Here is a 19,383-nt window from a genome sequence, read left to right as displayed (position 1 = left end):
GTGCAACCTGTATTTGCTTTAGTAAGGATGACAGCTGAAAATGTTCTGAAGGATGAGTTTTGCTGTTGGAAAAACTTTATGTTCAGTTCTCAGAACGCTCCATTTCAACAAGGTCACACTGAATGGTTTGCCTGGTTGGTTTGCCATTCTTTTCAATGCACCTTTTTGACTATTATGTTGCAATATGAAAGTTGAAATAGTAACACAAGATGTTTCACCATTTTGCAAAAAAAAAAAAAAGTTTTAGCCCAGGATATTATATTACCTTGCTATCACTTAATCTTTTAGCAGTGCAATTACCTCTCATCTTTGTGTTGCTCATTGTGTGACTGTGGCCCTGATGAGATCAATTTAGTTTTCAACTTTTCTTTTTAGTATTGTAATACCTTTCCTCTCTGTTGTGCCGTGCCAGAAAAGTCTCCTTGGCAACAACCCGCTGGGGTTATTCTTCGTGTCTCTCGCCTGGCTGTTTGCCACAGCGTCCACCTGGCCATTGTCACTGCACTAATTGGTTTATCCTTTGGAAACGACATTTTCTCTTCAGTTTTCAAAGTTCTCCCAGATTTTGCCACTTCGGTAGGTTTCAACTTTGTTATCCTTTGTGACTCTGGCTCAGGCAGACTCTTGAGCATGTCTCCAGATTTGAAGCCATCGTACCATTGTGTAGGTGACAAGAAAGAAAGAGACTGGCGAGCAGCCCGCCTGCACTCAGTATGCTGGTGTGCTGTTAATGTGCATTCATTTTGCAAATACGGCACAATTTTCCTAACCCAGGAAGTTTACAGGAATGCTCTGTAAGGCCCAAACATGCAGTTTTTGAAGTACTTTGACCTTGTAGTGGTTTCACGTGCTGGGACCTGGTCATTCCAGGAGGATTTCAGCTGCCGTGCCTGCTGGCCTTCCTGCAGCTGGAGACTGGGAGGCTGGAGGTTTTGGAGCCCAGCCTCCCCAATACCTGTGGCAGACTGCCCACCGATGGGTGGAAGGTGGAGCAGGCGCTGTGTTAACACACGATCCAACTAGACACGGCATTACTGTAAATTAAGAGACAAGGAGCTCATAATGAGATCATGTGGTTAGCAAGGCACGCAGCCCAAAAGTTTCCGTCTGAATTACTCTTCTTTGCGGATAAGGGCAGGACTGGGATTCGTAACCTCTGTGAGGATGCCTGCTGCATGCCTGGTCTTTAGACTACTGGTGTGGCCTTGCTTTTGGTTTAGGTAAAAAAGTGGACGAGAAGGAATTTGAACACACACCCGAAGAGAGTTCTGCTGTGATAATTGCTGTTGGGTAAGGGTTTACCAGGTAGCAGCCACTGTGTTAACCTGAGATTCAAGAAATCACATGAATCCTCTGAAAATTGAGTTCCAAGTTAAAATTGTGTTGAGGCAATGTCCTCTTGGGGATGCCCTTCTAAGCAGGGCCAGCTTTGTATCATGTGCCGAGCGTACTGTGTGTGATTCGCTTCTCTTGTTTAGAGCATTTTCAATTACCTTTCACCTCACAGGAGCTCTCTTCCATTTTAATTCACCTTGTTGGATTTACCCAGTTTTCATATGAATGATAAATAGCAGAAAGGTCCAAATGCAGACTGTAGTTTGAAAAAGGGATTTATAAATTATGAAAGTCCTATGTAGCTGAGCAGGTTAGCAAGGGGGAGAAGAAAGGCAAATAGAGGACATTTGGAAAACAAAGCAAAGAGGAAGGTGAGCAGGGCCGCATAAACAGCAGAAATAAGTAAAAAGAAAATTAAGTCAGAGAAACTAATGATTAGCAAATGAACAAGACACATCACGAATGGATACAACAGGATAGAATAACAAAAACCCAAACAGATGAACTTAAAAACGGGAGAAAAAATTGCCAGGGAATAAAGAGTAAGATTTGTTGACTGTTGTTTGTTGCCTCAGACCTCCGTGGTTTAGGCTTCAATTTACCATGGAAGACAAACGGGGATTTTGGTAGAATACACGAATGGGCTACTTGGGGGCTAACTGGGGAGTCAGTCGCCACAGAGGACAGACACAACAGAAGCCTACAGCGTGCGGGTGGCAGGGAGCGTTGCAGAAAGATGACTTGTGATTTAAAGTGCGATTCCCCAAAGAGCAGTTCTTTGTCAAGCTGTCGAGGGTGTTTGGTATTTTTCCAGAGGTGCAGATGTACTCGAGCAGTGGGAAGCTGAGAGCTAAAGCAAGTCCATCCCGCCTGCTTGTGCTTCCCTGCCACGGAGCCTGGTTCTTGCAGCACTGAGTGATGGACGGCCTCACACCTCCGCTGTGACTGCAAGACCCGGGCTCGGGGTCACGTTGTCACTGGCTGCATCGCAGCTGAGCGGTGTGGAGCCCGAGGTGGCTGTAACGGTACCGTACACGCAGATCTGCCTGCCACTGCAACACGATGGGCTCCAGCTGGGCTTCCCCAGTGTGCAGTCTGATTCACGGGGGGTTAACGAGAAAAAACAAAAAAAGCCGGCGGTCTGCAGCAACTGACATGAAAAAGTGGGACGCCGGGAGTCCCTGCAGAAGCGTGTCCTGGGAATGGAGATCAACAGCACATCAGCAAGTTAGAAATGCTCAGCCTTATGAGGCTGCAGAAGAGGAGCTCAGCATTCGGCTCAGGTGTTTGCCTGCTCCCACTGTGACAGATGAAGTGTCCGCAAAAGCAAACAAGCTGCATATGAAATGGTGGTTGGCCAGTCTGAATGCTGCACACTCATGTTTGAGAAGAAATTCCAGTGGGCTGCTCTGCTGACAAGCCGCAGATGATATCTGTGAACAAGTCACGCAGTTTGGTCTCCCAGCTGCCTGTCCTGGTCTCCGCACTGGGCTTTTCATAAAGTCGCCTTCCCCCTACCAGAAGGAGAAGGTAAAAAAAAAAACAGGAGGAAATGCTTTATTAGGACAATATCGCTGCTGTGAGACTGGGGAACCCTGCAGCTGATACTATTTTTAAAGTGTAGCTTCATAAGGGACTTGTAAGAACTGTAGGTGCAGCTGTATTTCCCTGAGCCTTTTTGAAAGTGGTCATGAAAAAACAAAACAAGATCGCAAGCCAGCAACTGTACTTTTGGTGAATGTCCTAAAGGGAGTGACAGAAAACACAGGGAGAGGCGGTTTTCATGGCAGGCAGCGTGTTCATGCTTCAGTAACTCACAGCATCTGTTAGAGTTTTGACTGCTGCGATGGGTAAGGCAGAATCTCCGAAGATGTCATATAATTAGGTTTCTGTAAAGCACATGATATCAAAGATTAATGAGCGAGGCAAAATTTCCTGGAAAACAAGGTGTCAGAAATCCTGAACAGTCACAGATGGAAAATTCTTGTATGGGACAAGCAGGGTAGCCTGGGGGTGTCCAGTGGTAAGGCTGCGGTGCTGTGGCTGGTAGATGCAGGACCTGAAGTCCTGCAAAGGCAAACCTGATGTTTGTTAGTGTGAATTTTCCTCATCTTAGAGATGGGGATTAGACCACAAAGCTGTGTGATTCTGGGTGCTCAGACCTCTAGATGCAGGGAACCTGGGCTCTAGGGTAGAGCCCAAATACCAAGAAGTAAAATATCAGATTGAAAACTGGACAGTTTAGATAAAAGATTGGGATATTGCACATTGCTGAGGGAAAGGGAGCGCTGCAGAGGGATCTTGTGTGATGTGTAAAGCTGTGTGCAGTTTGCACCTGCACAGTATAAAGACCTTTCCTCGTTAGGTTCCAATGTGCTCTTCATATATTAACAAATCATTGGGACTGGCACAGCTGGGGTCATTGTCTGGTTCCTGAGTCAGCGAACGAGTAGCACTTCACTGCCTAGGGTAAGTTTGCAAATAAAGATACTAGGATAAGTTAGGATCCCTTGCCTGCATTAACAGCAAGAAAAAGCAGAGGACACCCAAAAATCTCAGGCTGCAGGATTAAGCTGGGTCGTGCACATGCTTTTCCCTCGGCAGGCTCTGCCTCCCAGCTCTCAGCTGCCTGCTGCATCCTCCAGCATCGCAGGGAAGTCTGTGTCAGAGGCAGGAACACAGCCCAGGTTGCCTGGCTCCCATTTTTATGCTTAAGCCAAACGCCCAGGTTTTCCTTCTATCAACAACTTGGCCACTTCTTATACTGAGCTGGAAGAAGGGCTGCAGTGTTAGGAGAAAGTCACTGAACGATCGGTGATTTTTTAGCTGGCTTAAAAAAAGACTTTTTTTGAGGGATTTGTGGGTGAACTGTTACAGCGGTGCTGCCCTGTGATTTATTCTGGATGATTAGCACAAGAGAAAAATACAAGCCTGTCTCTCAGTGTTTAATTTTCAGAAATGTTTTTTTTTTTTCTTAGTGGGAACACAGAGGAGGTTTCAACAGAGGCTATTGTTAGCCCCTGCAAATGCCAAGTGTCTGCTCTTGGGAGATGGAGAGCAAAGTTGGCACCAATAATTAGTGGCTGATGCACTGATTTGGCAAAAGTTGCTGAAAATGAACATATGATGGAGAGGTCTTGGGGTGATTTAGTAAAATGCAGTGCAGTTTGAGATGACTTGTAGCATTATTATGCAAAATGCAGGGGTGGTCAGAAGCAAGGTAATGTGGAAAATATGAAGGAGGAGTTTGGTGTCATTTATTTCTTTGAGTTCTTATCTTTTCTGGCATATTATTAAGAGTACAACAGTACAGCACCAAAATTAACAATATAAATTAAAAAAAAGTTGAGATGCCAAAACCTGACAAATTTCTCATTTACTGTAAATGCAACTTTGTTTTTCTTCCACCGCAGGAAAATAGAGGTATTACTTAGATTAGGACGCAGCTGTCAGTTGAGTAAACTTCTTGTGGCTGTAACGTAGCGTGGGCCAACAAATCCAACCCTTTGCCATCCAGGAGGCTGGGCGGCAGGGCAGAGCCGGAGCAGGCTGCGCGATGTCGGGCTGCGTGTGGAGCAGCCCCCGCTGTCCAGGGAGAGCCGCCTGGGGAAGGACAGCCAGCGGGAAGTCGGGATGCAAATCAAAACCCTTGCAGCTGCTGTCGTAAATATCCAGAGCTCTGCTGCTGGTCTGGGGCGGACTCCAGCCGGCTGGGAAGCATGGCGAGTCTGTGCCTCAGAAGTACCAGTGCCTGCTGGCCGAGTTGTCTTGGAGGGGCAGCAATAAGTGTGAGCGTGGTGAGTTTTTATGCTCTGAGCAGAACATAAAGTGGTTGGTTGGCACCCACTGGCAGTGAGATGAATTCTAGGGAGCCTCCTGATCACGCTTCCCAGGAGCCAGCAGGACTGTCAGGGTGCCAGTGGGACAGCGGTGAAAGGAGCAGAGGGAGGGCAGGCAGTTTCAGTGCAGCATGGTAAGAGCAGGATGCTAGGATCGCGCTTTGCCTCCAGCTGATTTACTCACAGCAGGAATAAAGAAACCGCGCAAGGAGTTAGCTTGACTTTGACACATCCGGGAAAGAAAGGAAAGCACAAAAGCACTAGATACCTTGACAGCCACCCATCCACCAAAACAAAGGCACAGCAACCGAGTCTGGCAGGCCCCCAGCCATCAGAGCTGCCCATCTGCAGCCTGCACCAGCCCAGTCTGCAGCCGCACCGCAGGGCTCAGGCTCTCCCCCGCCTGCTGGTTTGCAATATCACGTCTGATAGCTTTGGCCTTGCTGCTTATTGCTGTATTTTTTTTTTTGTGAGCGGCAGAGAGAGCACACGACCTGCAGCCCCTGCCAGCCCGGTCTTACTTTTCTAGAGGGCTTATAAGAGTTATTGTCAAATTTTACAGTAACTGTGATTTGCCTTATGGATCATGAATGTATGATTGCCCCATGATCCCATAGCGAATCTCCTGAGCCCATTGTGATAGCTAAGTAATTACTTCTGGGCGCTAGTGAGAATTAAAACTGAGGCTTTCCCAGTGAAGCAAACCATGAGATAGGGCTGGAGCTGGCTGGCTTAGAGCCCTGCCAAAGGGCTCTCTCCATCACTGACAGGCCAGACGCGTTCCCCTCCACAGCAAAGCTGGGCTCTGCGAGAAGAGCAAATTTTCATGCTGAATCACGGATTCTGACCAGCCTAATCTTAAAATCTGGCAGCCCCAGGAGCGGAAGCTGCCGGGAGCTTTGGGGCTGACAGAACACAGTGGTTGTGCTTGCTAGATGCTTCAGGCACTGACCTCCCATGAGAAGGACACGGTGGAGACATAGGGGCACCACACAGGGCCTTCTCTGTCTGTCCGATGAGCGAGGAAGGAGCGGTCAGCGCAGCACAATTGCCTGAGGCTGCGGGTCTTGTGCCAGGCCTGTCCTTTCTACACAGGCACAGGTGTCCTTCAGGGGCTGTCCTTTGCCTAGAGGTCTCTTGCAGGGGGCAGAGGGATGAGCATTTCTGCAGCTTGGGTGTTGCACGCAGCAGACACAGGCTGAAGCCCAGGAGGAGGCACAGCAAAGGGCATGGGCAGTGTGGCTGAGGTGGGAGGCCGCCTGTGCCTCCCCTCCTGGCGCCTGGAGGCCACGTTGGCACCGCGGCATCGCGCAGGGCCTGCTGAGGCGGCAACCTGAGGCCGCGGCCTTAAGGCAAGACCCCGGTTATCCTTGTAATGAGCCCCGTGGCCTGGTGACTCATTCCTCTCTTCCCAAGCAGCCAGTTTTGATGTGAAAACTTCAATAAACGAAGATGGAGAATCCACTTTCTTTTGTAACATTTCCAAGAGTTGTTTCTTATTTCTCCTTTGAAGGTGATGGCTTTAGCTTCCTCCCTTTGCTTCCTATTATGTTGCTCTTGAAGTGAGCGCTGGAAGCCTTTAATCAATCCACAGCACTCTCTCTGCCTTTCTGAGCAAGTCTTTCTTCTGACATCCTCTGAAATGAAGAGATTCTTGTTGGGGCTCCCAGGGCTCTTGTAATGCAAATGAAAATAATGATATTAACACTAATCATTGTCATTCTATAGGGTGAGATGTCAAGATTCCGTATTTTCATGTTCATTTTTAGTGCACAGGTGCCATATCAGGTGTACCCCGTCCTGTCAAAGTACAAGCTTTTCATATCACAGGCACTATTAAAACCATTAGCAATAATGTTGGCTGCTGTTGTGCGTGATGGATTGGTCTTTGACATGCAATAATGCAAAGCGACATGACAAACTGGGAAAGAAGAATGAAAAGCTGTTAAACAATCCCTGAATGTAGCTAAAAATGAATTCATTTCGTATCTAAAGTGTGTTCCTGACTTGTAACAATAAAGAGGATTTATGTCAGTGCTGTTGAATTACATCTGTGTATCTAGGAAAGAAGCTAATGTGATGAGGGGTGTGGGGTTGGTTTGTTACTACCTGCCTGAATATTAAAAGGTTATGTTGGCAACTTGCCTTGAAATATGATTGTAGGCAGTAAAATCAGATTTAAAGTGTGTTATCTGCCTTTAATTGTGGTTCTGAAATCATGGATATCCTTGGTAGCATGGGAGCCCTGAACGGTGTATTTCTGTTACAAGTACTTTGAAGCAATAGTTATTTTATTGCAGACAGCTCCATCAGTCTCATCAGGACATTGGTATCTGTCTTTTTGGCTTTATATTTCTTTCACAATATTACTTTGTAGGAAGTATTGCTTTTACTTTGCAAAGTAATCTTTGAGGTCAGATATCTCTGTCTTGTTTAGGTCATTTTTAATTGTCATTAAGTGAAACTAGTGCTGTTGTGTAACATATAGAACATAACAAAGGCTGCTGCTTCAAATTCATACCAGCTTAGCTGAGACCTGAGCCTGAACCGTGGCTGGTTGCTAACTTGTTTGTCTGTCTGATTTCAGCGCCTAACCTCACTAATTTGGATCGTCTCGACAGCGCATTGAGCCTCATTGAAGACCGGGTGCATAGATCAAGGCAGCGCTATCGAAGGCATGCGACGGATGATGATTACAACATTGAAGTCCTTCTGGGGGTTGATGACTCGGTTGTTCAGTTCCATGGGAAAGAACACGTTCAGAAGTACCTGCTGACCCTGATGAATATTGTGAGTACAGCCCTGCTAACTGCGCTGCAGGAAGACAGTGAGAGGAGGGGGGATGTAGGTTGGTTGAGCCATTTGATTAAGACATCATAGATTTTTTCTCATGGCAGGAGATAAAATAATTCTAGGAGCAAAATCCAGGTCACTTCTAGAAAAGCCAAAATGGGAGAAGGAAAAGAAGAAAAAGGGGCCAAGGAAGAAGCTGACAGTGGGACTATTAAAATGTTCAAAGTCCTGCTTATGTGTTTTGATGGATGGTGGCATAGGGTCAGGGCCTCAGGTCCCTGGAAGTCCTTGCGTTTTAGATGTGTATTCCCTTATCCTAAGCTCCCTGCTGAAAAACATGGTTTGGAGAACTGTCTTCAAATAAGGTTGTATTAGAAGCTTCGATTGGCTTATACATTTTTAAAACTGCTCAGTTAAATTCTTTGATTCTGCAAGAATCACTTTAGGTCCCAGGCCACCTACCTACTCCTTGTTCACACTGCAGTAAAATGTTATGCAGTCTTGCACTGAACTTTCTTAAATTGATTTAGTATTTAGTCTATGGCGGACACCTTTGGATTTCCTTCGTTAAATATTTAATCTTGAGAACCACTGTCAGTGCAACAGACTATATAATGCAGTAGTGATAAAAGCAGATGGTAGAGAATATTCGAAGGAACCATCTTCTTTTTCTAAATATCAGAGCAGTAGGCCCACCCATAAGCAGCCCTCTAGTACCCCAGTCAGTAAGCAAGGCCTCTGTTTTGTGGGATAAGAATCAAATTTTGAAAAATCATCTCTATTGTAGATCAAAATCAAAATGTGTTTGTTCCTTTGGCCAAAAAATGGAAGTGAGTGGTAGCCCCCTTCATAGGCAACTCATTCTGGGATGACTTTATTCCTTCTCATGCTCACCTGGAACAGAAGTCGGTTTTCAATAAAATGCACTTCTGTAAAAACTTTAGGTTCAGCAAATTCGTGTTCTTTGTGAAATGTTGTTGAATAAAAATTGTAGGGCTGCTCTGTTTTTGACAGATGGACTATGATTGCTGAAATGTACGTTAATGTCAAGAGGATAGGGTGTCTGTAGGTGACTTCTTGGCATTGCAAACCACAGAGGCAGATATATGGACAAAAATCCAGGCTGTTAGGTACATTTGCCTGGGATGTATTTTTTCTAAGATACGTAGTTTAATTGTGAGGCTTGTTTTTTGATTTCTTTATTGCATTCTTTTAACAATGTGTGGAATGTCAGGGTTTTTCATTTTAAATGAGAGGTGGAATACAGTTTAAGAAAATCCCTTGTGTGATATAAATTCAATTGACTGCCTTTTTATAACAGTGTTGTAAATAGTTAAAAATCTGCACTAACATTAGAGTTATAGGGTACTTGGTGCATACTCTGATGGCTGTAAATACATACATTCTAAACAGAAATGACATAGTGAATTTCATTTATTTGTGTGGTTTGTTTCCTCTGAGGCTTAAAACAGTCTACAGTGAAACAGATGGTTTTATATATCTCTAAATTACCAAGCCAAACGGGCCAAACCAGGAATGTGGCGAACAGGCTGAAATAGATTAACCAGGGCTCTTTACTTATCATGTCACTTAAAACTATTTTTAAGAATTAAAATATATGGTAATGGTAAAGAAGCCATAAAAGTTCCAGCTCTGGAATATACTTGCTCCTAACTTTAGCAAACCATCCAACACACAAATTGTAAGAAATAACAACTCTGAAGCACGCTGTCTCTGCAAGTGGTTTAGAAAGTGCAGCCTGTGTAACCGTATCCGCAGGGCTGTAACAGCTCTTGGCACAGGCAGCAGTTGATCTGTTGGGAGCCGTGAGGTAGAAACGTGTCCTTTGGGGACTGAGGATGAGGATGCGTTCCTTCCCTTTGCGTCCACGATGCGAGCAGCCTCTAGAGGAGGCGCTGGGAAGTCTTTGGCAGTCAGCAGAGTTGTCCTGATCTTTCCTTCGTCAAAACTCAGCCAGTTTCTAGACTCTGTACTTTAGCAGAGTGATGGGGTGGTGGTGACCAGTCCCCTGTTTCCAGTTCTCCAAGCTTTGCTCCAGTGTGGAGAGGCAAGAGGGCTTTGTCCCTGCAGGTACTACCTGTTAGTGCATGTACAAGGTAGGTTTCTGGTGAGGTACATAGGTCCAAGGATAGCTGAAAGAGAAGAGATGGTTGCAAAAAAAATCCATCTGTCTTTTAAATTCTGGTGAAAGATCCTACCATAATCATCAGATTGTGTTTTCCCTGCTGGTTTTGTGGGTGTAATCAACTCGCTTTGTACAGTAACAAGGCATTAAGCATAAAATCAATTAGTTTCATACGGTAACAAGGTATTAAGCATAAAATCAAAGTGTACGTAGCAAGTACATAAACTAAATAGTGGAAGTATTTACTGCAGATAAGAGAGTAATTGAAAGGGTTGAATTTCTGTGGTTCCCAAAATAAAATAAATTCCAGGTGAACGCTCCCTCGTGCCCAAACTCCCGGAGGCGTGATCGCTTTCCCAGAAGCAGCTCCCAGCAGGGCTGCCCTCCCCACTTTGCTTGATTTCACCGTGCGTGATGGCGTGAGCAGTTGTCCTTAATTAACTTTTCCCAGGGATCTTGGGTGGAACCCCACCACCGACCCAATCAAAACAATAAATTTTTTTCAAGCCCAGCGCAACGACTTATTCAGTCAATCTGTTTTGTGCTGTTTAAGTGATGTGTTACAGTCCACACCTAAAAGCCATAAAGTGAGAAAAAACAGGGGCTGGGTGTCCTGGCTATCTTGAATAGCTGTGCTAATATTTATCCCAACGTTTGGAAGTGAAGTCAGTCCCTAACGAATGGTGAGAGACGCCAGAGGATTTTTAACACTGGGCTGTAGCCATGTATCGTCTGTCTGTCCGCCAGCCGTGTCACCGCGGTGAGCTAGGCCTCCTGCCACCTCGGTTTTATCCTCCAGTCATTTCCTCATACAAAAACTTTGCTTGCTCTTGACATCCCCTCTTCTCTGCTCAGCACCATCGGGGCAGTCAGTCCAGCTCTGGAAAAAAAAACGCCTTTGTTTTGCACTTTAGAGACCGTCGGCTGCCTCTTGCTTGCACCATTTTCTTTCGTGCATCATGCTGGGTTTCTTCCTGGGAAGGATATTAGCTTGCACAGTCCTCTGTGTTTCCAAGTGCGAGCCCACACATTGCACAAATTAACTTTGTATTTATAGCATGCAGGAGCATTGCAACAGAGGAGAGATACTTGGGAGGTATCTCACAGCCCTGTCGTTTACTCAAGAACATGGAAGGTAATTTAATTTCTGCAAGAAAGCGGCTAAAGAAGTCAGGGATTTTATCTGCTCCTACAAGTGTATGGGAAATATTAAAAAGCACTTGGCTGGAAGCGGCACTGGAGAATTATCTTGTTCATCGGAAACAAAAGGATTTCACTGCAGGAGGCTTTGGGAGGAGGAGCAGGGTGCTGAATGGGCACGGCTGAGCTGAAGCGGGTATTGATGGTAGCCAGCCCGGGGCTGAAATCCTCACATTGTTTCATAACTCTCTTAGAAATAGTTTTCAGCATTAAGCAGGCCTTCTGTGGCCTGCTGTGGAAGAGCAGCAGAGCTGGGGCCGGCCACTACGTTACCTGACTGGGCTGTGGCAGTGGGTAGGGTGAATATTTTCATGGGGTAAGGTGAATCTTTCAGCCTCCTTGCTCCTGTGCTCAGGGTCTCATCCAGGGCAGGTATCTTCATAATGGACTTCCTAAGAGACCGAGTTAGCATAGGTTTGCTTCCAATATTTCTGCCATTTGAAACAGCAAAGTCTCATGAAATAAGCTCAATTGCAAATGGTTTTGAATATATTTGCTCCATCTGTCTTGACTTCAGGTCTTCAGCTTTCATGCCCCTTTTTGTTTTGTGTTTTTTTTTTTTCTTTGCTGTTTCTCAGTAAGGCCCCTGTCTTAGCCTTTTCTTGCTTATTTTGTCATTCTTCCTCTATTCCCGTAGCAGTATTTGTGAGCCTCATTTCAAGTTGCTCGTTTTCTAGTGCTGGCAATTGTTATCCTTGTATATATATTTGGGGAGAATTTGTCTAAAAGCTGTGCGCATTCTTTGATTTTTAGACTATTTTGGGGGGCAAAATAAAAGAATCTTTAAATTTGTGCTTTCCATTCCTTTACTGTAAAAGATATGGTTGTGCCGCATTTAGTGACCATCCTGTGTTACATCCATGTAATGGGTATATGGTCAAAATGTTTGCAATGTTAAAATTCAGCTTCTCAAAGCAGACAGGGACCTACCTGTCATTATTTCATTGGGAGATAGACCCTAAATAGGATTTATGCCTCACTTGGGGCTAGATTTATCTGAATATTTAGACGTTTACCTGCCTTTGAAATCAGTGAGAGTCAGTTTTAAAAATTAGCCCACAGGATTATGTCTCTCCCAGACTTCAAGTGAAACTTCAGCTCCAGAACAAATAGGTTTAACAAATTTTCATTTGAATAACTGAAATCGATGGGAGTTATGCAGCTGGGAGCTTTGGAAAGTCCCAGGAGTCTTTCACCTGCATCTTTCAGCACTACACGTATCTTTGAAATTGTGGCCCTGAGGCACTCTTGAATATGTTATCCATCCTCTTTAATAGGATGTACATGATACTACTATTATATATGAGATTTTTGCTTTCGTGTCGTTGGCTGATGAGGGATGAAGATTTCCAGGTACGGAGCAGCAAGTCCCTAATGAGAGGAAAGGGCAGAAAAGCCACTGGTTTCTAACTGGCAGTTGGATGAAAACCTGAAAGCATGTCTAATACAAGCTGTTAAAAAGAAAGTGATGATTGAATACTTTGAAATAATGGTGCACCCTGTATTCAGAATCATGCTTTTTAAACTAAAAAGCGTTTTTTAGACAGGAAGGGTATCTCAGTAATATAGATTGGACTGGATTTTTAAAATTAAATAATTTATAAGCACCAATACTCATTATTTCAAATCAGTTTATTTCAATGTATAGACTTCAAATCTGGACTAACTCCAAGAAATTGCTCAAGTAACAAATGCAAGTCCAGATCTATTCATCTGAGGGACTTCAGTTGTCAAAAGTTGAATTACAGCTCGTTTGAAAATTTAACGTGTATGAGAGCCAACTCTGCTTTTAGGCTGTTCATTATGAACCAGTAGCTGCGACTTGTGAGGAGGAAAGTTTCTGATGAGACCTCAGAAGATTATTTTTGTTCGTTATCTTGATTGCCTCACTACAGTAGAAGTTGCACATGTGACTGGGCATTCGGGAGGTCCTGTAGGAAATATTCTCTCTGAACCCATACAGGTTTTATTTATTTCCACCTCGAGTTTATTCCCAGTGCCAATTAGGTGAGCATTTCTCATGATTAACAGGACTGTGCCTTGCTGTCCTGGTGTACATAGCACAGGCCATCACACAGGTTTCGGTACCACCCTTTCGGCAGAAGGTAATTACTGTTAAAAGATAGATTTTCCTTTTCTCCAAATACCAACATGAACTTTAGCCATAAAGGTTGCAGTCAGGAACTTTTGCGATGTGACAGTGCGGTTTGTATGATGGAGTATGGATAATTAGGATCAGCTTTTGAATTTTGGACGCTTTCCTTAACCAAACCACTTAAAGAGTTCACCACATTTTTTGTATTGACACCGCGTCTTGTGTTAAAATGAGTTAATCTGCTTAATTATTTTATGATACTTCAGTAGATTTTATTAAAGTGACCTTGGGACAGTAATTCAAACAAATACTAATTTTTTTGGTGCAAATATAATTTACGGTGTTTGGAGAAACTTCCCAGAGCAGTGGTTTGTGGGCAAAAAATGAGGAGTTCCAAGAGCCCGAGGGAGGAACTGAGAAAAATAAATTAGTCGTGAAGTCAGAAAACAAAGTCTATGACCTTTCTAAAACCCATGTAACAGTCAAAGATGAGATAGAGACCTGTAACACGACGCTACCAAGTGTCTTGCCAACACATCTGCTCAGGGGAATGTTTTTCATTTTGATCAGAAGCAGCTAGCTTGGACTTGGTAACATCTACTGACTGTCACCCCCGTGAAGGTAAATCAGCCCTCGGACATGGATTCACATACAAAATGCCAGATTCTTATCTCTGTTTCATAATGCACATTGCCAAGCACTGCTAAAGCTGCCCGTTGCCTATGGTTTTGAGCGGAATAGTAGCTTTCCAAATCTGAGATCACAGTTTGACCTTTAAGTTTCATGTGTGTTGTGTGCTTTCATTATTCTTTTTTCCTTGTGATGCTCAACAAAGATTTGCAGAAGAAAAAAAAAAAGAGTTCCTCTCTGAGGAAATGAGGAAATGCCTTGTGGGGACTAAAAAGGGAGACTGGGAGCCCTGGATTTGCCTGATGACTTTCTATGTGACCGTAGTTTATCCACCGGAGGAATTGATGTAATGTTATTCCTGTGGGATTAAGACGAAGCTTTGGGAATGTTAGAAATGTGAGTTTGGGATCTTCAAAAGCATAAAGGAGGTGATGAAAATAGAAGAGGATAGTGGTGTTTGAAGTGGGAACGCAGAAAAATAAAGTGCGAGGGGGAACGCTTTTGGGAGGGGTCAGATTACAAAATTTTGTGCTCAGTATCCACCATGACATTTCTGGTTCCTAGTCCGTAATTCAAAACAGCCATTCCTTACAGAAATAGACAATCCCTGGATGCCCACCAGGCACCGAGGCTTTGCAGCAGATAATTAAGATCCGATGAATGAACTGCAGCTCGGGCTGGGCTCGAACAATGGCCTGCCAGGAGCGCTGCCGTCCCGCGGGGCAGGCGCTGATGCTCTCCGGCTCCTCTGCTATTGCACGTGGTCCCCACGCTGCCCGAGGGCGACTAGCCACAGGTGATGTCCTCAGCAGTGGTTGTGCAAGGATGTTTGGGTGGCCAAAGGGCCGTCTGACTGGGCTGGGTGGATCAGCAATTTGCGGTGGCTGAAAAGCCAGATGCATAAAGTGCAGCTTGTGTCGTGCTCTCCCCAAATGGTCAGATACAGCCTCTGATGGCTGCTGGAGCTGGGTCAGACTCGTTTGAGGCTGAGGGTAGCCAGCGGTTGTAGCTATCAGATGCCTGGCAGGGGTGTGTGCTTGCGAAGTGGTGCTTGCCCAGCCGAACAACGCGATGCACGGAGCCGTGGGCACGCCTTGGGCCTCATCACCCAGAGTGATTTATGGTTCAGCGGGATGGAGCCGTGTTGCGATGAAGAGGGCTGTTGTTGCACAGCAGATACTAACAAACTTTGCATCTCTGGGAACTCCATCAAACCACCTAAATGAGCATGCTGATGGCTTGCCAACATACGCAGATTGTTGCTCTCTTATTGCAACTTGCTTTACTTAGAGATTCAGGGAACCACTGGACATCCCCTAAGTATCCTGCCAGCTGTAGCAGCAGGTAGCGCACTCTGCACCAACGCTGGCAAAGCTGGAGGCTCTTTATTGCTATTTGCATTACAGCAATTTTCAAAATTCCCTGTCAGGATTGGGCCCCGTTTTGCTGACTAATAAAAGCTTTGCAGTGCTTTACAATTTACATCTTACAAAAAAAAAAACGAAGCTTTTTTCTTTAACAAAGCATGATGCATCTCATGAATTCTTATCTTCACTTTAGTTGTTGGGGTTATTTTGATGTATTCTGCTTGCTTACTCTGTTGGCTTCAAACTTGCTTAGGGCAGAAGAATGATAAAATAAGCAGAGAGGGAAAGAAGAAGAAAAAATAAATCAAGTCCTTGTTTTCTTAAGTAGCACCAATCTGTGCCAGCCTGGTTTCTAAACAGAAATAGAAATGCATGTTTTGCTTTGACTGAAATATCCCACAAAAATAAACCACGATACTTAGTTGCCCCAAAATAGTTTGTGAACTACAATAGTTTTATGAAAAGTCTCTTTAGGGTATTTCATCGTGCTTTGAATTCCTTGAGATTTACCCAGCCATCTCCATCACCCGGTATAAATGCTGAATCACCGTGGAGATCTAACAAGGTTTAATGCAAAATCTTCACTGCCTTCGGTTCAGGAGCTGGCATTTTGAGATGGTCTCTGTGCGCTCTTTTTTCCTGTACAGCAAAACAACTTCAGCCTGCGGTCCTTGCTGATCTAAGAGCAGGAGATCGATTCTGATTCTTCCTTTGTTGATAGAAATCAGGATGTGCTACAGAAGTACATGGTATGGAGTGCTGCAAAAGTACTGTGTAATCAGTTTCACACCTGAGTGTGTTTATTATACAGCCATCTGAACGTACACGCCTATAGTTTGATTATTCGTGCTTGGAAACAGACACTTCAGCATCTAAAGCAGCAGTTGTGTTGGATAAGAGCCTGGACATTTCAGATTCCACGGGGTGGTCGGTCATTTTGGGCCCTGTGCAGCAGGCTGCGTTAGCTAAACTCTGCTTTCCTGTTAAATTGACAGGTGGAAATGCAGGGAGCCTGAGCTAGGGTTGGTGGAGGCCCTTCCAGTGCGTGCGCTTTTCATGAATGTTTGCGAGCACAACATTCGGTCACTCGGATCTCATTCCTTTAATAGCTTCCTGAAAGAAATAGGTGCAATTTAGGTCATGCTGAAAAAAAAAAGAAAAGCATCTGTATCAGCATATTATCTATGTGCAGTGAGACGCTGCTGGGAAAGCCACAGTTTAGCTTAGAGAAAGGAGCAGTGGGTTCAATTCAGCCGCTGTGTGAAGAGGGCTTGGATTCATCCTTTTTAATGAAACCAAGACCCAGAGTTTTGAATTGACCCACTGTCTCGTAGAAAACCCAGTATCCCAAGAGAACCAAGCAGCTTTTTACAGTGCTTGTGCTTTTCTGTTCATTCACAGTTTGTTTGTTAGATGTCATTTGCATGAACAGTCAAACAGTGTTTCGATTCTGTTCCGTCAACGTTTTCATGCCAAGTTTCCTTTTGGCACGCAACAGTGATACGGTTGTTCTGTTACTCAACTATTGTTAGAAGAGGCTTAGGTTAAATTCGGGAAGTTAATGAGAGAATGGTGCGCAGCAACTTGGATTATGCATTATGAACTAATTAAATACCTATTTACATGCTGTGCTTGCTGTCTTCTATAGAGGAGTTTTTGTGCAGGACTCATTTCACATATAGATAATTTACAGCGTATTTAAGCCTCGTAGCACTGATGCGTATGCTCTGTTCCCAGTACACAAAGAGCGAGGCAAATTAATATCCCTCCCTCCCTGGACAACAGGCAAGGGGCTTTTTCCTGGTCTTGTAAAGCTTGTAAACCTGTTCACATCTTACCTCTGTATAATCTGTATTCAGTAATGGTCCTCAAAAAATCTTTTAGATACAGAAACATAAAGTTAATCCTGTAAAATCTTATTTACACATGCAAATACACGATCTAATTTCCAGAGCTATTGTTTACAAAGCAGATCAGCTGCTGCTCACTGCAATGAAAATAGCAGCCCTGAAGCCACTCATAACCCTGGGCTTTTCATCCACCCATCTTCCAGCCAAAGCTCTGCTCATGCACTCGTAAGGAGCCCGGGTGCTCAGACGTCAGGCAGCCATTGCCTGGGTCCCCGGGCAGATGCCCTGCAGGGCGTGAGTCTGCTCCAGGAGCCGCCGGCCAGCCCTGCTGCCTCGTAACCAGCGGTGCGGGATGCTCAGGACTTGAAAACCCGGACTCTTACCAGGGATAAGATTAGGCTCTTATATCCAAAAATACTGATAAAATGAATGAAAATTCACTTTAAAATGTCAATGAGGATTGCTGAGTAAAACCTACACTGATGTATTTAGTTTTAATTATTTTTGCAGAGATAAAAGTTGGGCTGTTAGAGCTAGGGCTGATGGAAGAAACAGGGCATTTTTTATTACTGTGTTTCTAATGAAAAGTATTCTGAATGTTACTTATTAGCTTGTAGTAAGGAATCTGTTTTGTAGGAATGAATGAAATTTGTGTCCAGCCAGTAAAGCGGTCCAGTTTGGTGCAATCATTACCAAGGGGAAGATGTTTGTGGAAAGACGCTTGCCCTGCAGGGAATTTCATCTGCCTCTTCGAATTTGTGAAGCTAAACTCCTGCCATTTGGCTGAGCACCTTGGTGCAAATGAGCAGTCTGGTCTCATGCATCCATTCATCACAGAATATCTAAATCAGCCTCTTTAGCAGTTAATATTTGCCTAGCTTGCTTGTAACGGTGTTTCCTAAGTCATCTTTATACATCCACATTTCATTCTGCACTGTAAATATTTACCATTCTCTTTTCAGTGTTTGTAGGCTGATTTGCCTGTGTGCATGTTCAGTTGTGTAGCTCTAGCACAAAACAGAAGACAGTTTTTTTTTTATTTGCTGGCATTTTTTGGCTTTTGTTCTGCTTGCAAAGTTTAACATTGATTAGTTGTGACATCCAACAAAGCCAGCCCATGTGGCCGACCATGCTTTTGGGGGGAGGTAGATCCCCTTGTCAGAATGGAATTTGATGAGTCCCAGATGGAAGAGTTACGGGGGGGCAGCTGAGCCGATCCAGCAAATCACTCGGGAGAGAGGCAGCCCCAGGGCCTGGTCCTCTGCTCACTCGCCCCTTTCCCATGCGTGGTGTCACCCAGCAGAGAGCTCTTCTAGATTTCTGTGCCCTGGGCTCAGGTGCACGCAGGTGGGACAGGGCAGGGAGAAGGAAGGAGCTGGGACTCTTCCTTCGGCACCAGGAGCCGGTAGATCACAGGGACAGAGGTACACCAGGCTATGCAGATGTGGAAATCTGCTTAGGTTGGCACTTAAATAGCTGTTAGCATGAAGTATTTGATGATGTTGTGTTGGTTTTAAATGATTTCCTGAATTATGGCCTGTTCAGAAGCTGCAATGGAGTCTAGAAAAAAAATCCCCTCTCACATCAGTGGAATTTGTCCCTTTCTGTATGTGATCACAAGTGATCTTTGTCTCAATGACAGCACATAAAAGGTGCTGCTTTATCATTGCCTTCAGAGCTACTTGCTGCCAGCACCATGGTTGAAGCTCTGACCACTCTCTTGCAGGTTAACGAAATTTACCACGACGAATCCCTGGGTGCTCACATTAACGTTGTCCTGGTGAGGATAATCCTACTGAGCTACGGCAAGGTAAGTAAGGGTTATGTTAGATGGAGGAGAGCAAGGTCTCTGAACTTCTTTCTTTTATGAGTGGTGTAGTTACTCGTGACATGTATCAGGTTTGTATTTTAGTTTATACACTGCCTTTACAGTCTATGAATATAAAGAACATTTATGTTTATATGTATTTGTCTAGCATTTGAACTTCATGCTGGGAAAATGATTATGACTTCTTCTGGGTTTTCCCTGTGTCATTTTAAGTTGCCACTTAGCTCTGCAAGCCTGTCTTTTCAGACTTGTTTGGAATCCATGAAACATAGTGAGCATTCTGTTTCCTAAGAAAAATGC

General features: G+C 44.5%; 1 protein-coding gene across 7 annotated transcripts in view; it reads left to right on the top strand.

Annotated features, from left to right (window-relative positions):
* Nucleotides 1-19,383, top strand: part of ADAMTS2 (ADAM metallopeptidase with thrombospondin type 1 motif 2) — a 179,939-nt gene that overhangs the window by 111,072 nt on the left and 49,484 nt on the right. For all 7 annotated transcript variants that reach the window (XM_080555685.1, XM_080555690.1, XM_080555686.1 and 4 more), the window contains 2 exons: nucleotides 7,762-7,964; nucleotides 18,982-19,065. In XM_080555685.1, the coding sequence (XP_080411811.1) occupies nucleotides 7,762-7,964; nucleotides 18,982-19,065 (287 nt within the window). The remainder of the gene's footprint in view (nucleotides 1-7,761; nucleotides 7,965-18,981; nucleotides 19,066-19,383) is intronic.

The sequence above is a fragment of the Anser brachyrhynchus genome, assembly GCF_964034855.1.
Source record: "Anser brachyrhynchus genome assembly, chromosome: 14".
NCBI classification, from domain to species: Eukaryota; Metazoa; Chordata; class Aves; order Anseriformes; family Anatidae; genus Anser; species Anser brachyrhynchus.
Note: the sequence above shows the minus strand (reverse complement) of the source record. Positions and strands in the feature narration are given on the sequence as shown.